The sequence below is a fragment of the Etheostoma spectabile genome, chromosome 5, assembly GCF_008692095.1.
Source record: "Etheostoma spectabile isolate EspeVRDwgs_2016 chromosome 5, UIUC_Espe_1.0, whole genome shotgun sequence".
Lineage (NCBI taxonomy): Eukaryota > Metazoa > Chordata > Actinopteri > Perciformes > Percidae > Etheostoma > Etheostoma spectabile.
The window spans coordinates 11,564,358-11,566,723 of NC_045737.1; the positions used below are offsets into that span (position 1 = coordinate 11,564,358).

General features: G+C 34.2%; 1 protein-coding gene and 1 long non-coding RNA gene across 8 annotated transcripts in view; one reads left to right on the forward strand and one right to left on the reverse strand.

Moving 5' to 3' along the window:
* The window catches only part of sorbs3 (sorbin and SH3 domain containing 3), a 31,362-nt gene that overhangs the window by 14,213 nt on the left and 14,783 nt on the right, over window positions 1–2,366 (reverse strand). For all 7 annotated transcript variants that reach the window (XM_032516997.1, XM_032517001.1, XM_032516998.1 and 4 more), the window contains exons 7-8: window positions 849–887; window positions 346–433 (exon numbers count right to left, since the gene is read on the reverse strand). In XM_032516997.1, coding sequence (XP_032372888.1) covers window positions 346–433; window positions 849–887 — 127 coding nt within the window. The remainder of the gene's footprint in view (window positions 1–345; window positions 434–848; window positions 888–2,366) is intronic.
* Window positions 1–2,366, forward strand: part of LOC116690247 (uncharacterized) — a 17,877-nt gene that overhangs the window by 4,584 nt on the left and 10,927 nt on the right. The gene's annotated exons all lie outside the window — the stretch shown is intronic.

The following is a 2,366-nucleotide window of genomic DNA, read 5'->3' on the forward strand; positions in this document are numbered from 1 at the left end:
GGCATAAGTATACACCCCCCTATGTTAAATTCCCATAGAGGCAGGCAGATTTTTATTTTTAAAAGGCAGTAATTTCATGGATCAGGATACTATGCATCCTCATAAAGTTCCCTTGGCCTTTGGAATTAAAATACTTTAAATAAAAAGTAACTTTTGATAATCGAGTACAGTAAATATCAGATATTTATAAGACTTTTACTCAAGTAATACTTTGAAAGGGGACTTTAATTTTTAAGTCTTTTTTTTTTGGTAAGACACTTTTACTCAATAATTGCTTTAAAACACGTTACACAAGACTGCAAATATGTTCTAGTCCTCCCCGATTCCACAGCCAGGTAAACTCACCAGTCTGGGAGAGCACCATAAGGTGTTAGTCTGAAGAGATTCTTGTCTGCTTCATTTCTTTCTTCTGTGTTGGCAGATAGCTGGAGCCCTGCAGACAACCGTGTAACTTTGGGTTCAACATTAGGGGGCGGGGGTTGAAACCTCAGACTATCCAGGGAGGTCCCGGGACATGTATGCATGCGTATAATAAAAAAGTGACATATAACTGACTATAAAAACATAGAAAAAATTGCCCCAAAAAACTTCAAAAGAAGTGACAAAAACATCAGAAAAACACTAAAGAAAAAACCTCAAAAAGGCTCTCGTTGGGAAAAGCAACAAAAACTTGGAAAAAATACTCCTAAGAAACCTTTAAAAAGTTAGGAAAATTTACAAAAAAGCAACAAAATCATTAAAATAATTGTCCGAAATAAATTACACTTATGCTTGCAGATCAGTCTTCAGTCAAAAGTAATGATGTAACAGGACAGGACAATAATGTGGACTTTGGTGGATTCACTTACGTTCGGCTGACCACCGCTCCGAATCCTCCAGCTCGGGTTCTGTGGTACAACAGATGAAACCTTTTGTCAGATTGGAGTACTTTATACACAAATCAATCGACAGTTCTCATTTTTTAAGACTAATCCAGCCATATCGGGCCCTCACAACATGGCTGGGTCTGTCCTGTAGTGAGACCCACCCACTCTTATGATACCAGTGGGGGAGTATTTTTGCAGCGGGGGGAGAAGTATTCAGATCCTTTACTGAAGTAAAAGTACTCATCCAACACTGATAAAAATACTTTTTTACAAGTAAAAGTCCTGCATTGAAAATGTTACTTAAGTGTGTGAGTTTAATGGTTAATCATTTCTGCTGGACCTGTAGACCTGTATATCGTACGTTAGTTTAATTTATAGTAAAATATCACATATTATAAACTACATGTGGTTTGTGTGCAAAAATCTTAATCTATAAAGTAACTAAAACTGTTAGATTAATGTAGTGGAGTAACAAGTACAATATTCCTGTCTGAAATGTAGCTGAGTAGAAGTAGAAGGGTCATTAAAAGAAAATAATCAGAGAAAGTACCTCATCATTTGTACTTGAGTAAATGTACTTAGTTACATTCCACCACTGTATTTTTGATACTTACACAGTGTAAAAATCTTGTGATACAAGTATATGTCCTGCATTACGAAAAAACACAATTATGCAGAATGGCACCTTTCCCTTTCACAGTGTTGTTTGTTATAGATATGTTATGTATATTAGATAATTTTCCTGATATATTAATGCATTCTCAGCCTTTTTATTGTTGCAAATGATCAAGTTGGACAGATAGTTATAACTACAAATCGTATTTTATAAGCTGACCCTATGTTTTGTCCGTAAAAATGTGATCAACAAAGTGACAATATCAAAGTAAATGGCTCCATTAAAGATCAGCTGCAGCACCTCAGTAAACTGCACTGTAGCAGCTTTGCCATTTCATAACAATCAATCAAACTTTAAAGTTGACCAAAGTACAGTACAGAAGAATAAATGAGACATAAAGTACATAACTCCCACAGGTATAAAATACAAATAAAACAATGAAGAGGCATAAATACGGAAGAGGATTGGATTAGTTTTGAGTTCAAAGTCAGAATTCTGAGAAAATAGGCAGAATTCCGACTTTTTTTTTTAAATTGAAAAAAAATCTTCTTAAAAAAAAAATCTTCTTAAAAAGTCTGAATTCTGAGAATAAAGACATAATTCTGAGAAAAAAAAGTCTGAATTATTTATTCATCTACTAACAAAAATAAAAAAGTCAAATACGTGTTTCACATGTGGCTGTAATTTTCTTCCACACATTAAACTTTAGAAGACAGCCATACAGTAAAACAATGACAAAATGTCACCGTCAGGTGTCAAAGGCTAAGGCGAAGTGATTAGGCCTATCTAATATCATTATCTTATGGTTCAACAACACAAATGACTTGCAGAGACCTGAAAAAATATATATCTCTAAAACAAAACTGATCCAGGAAAAAAAAAAA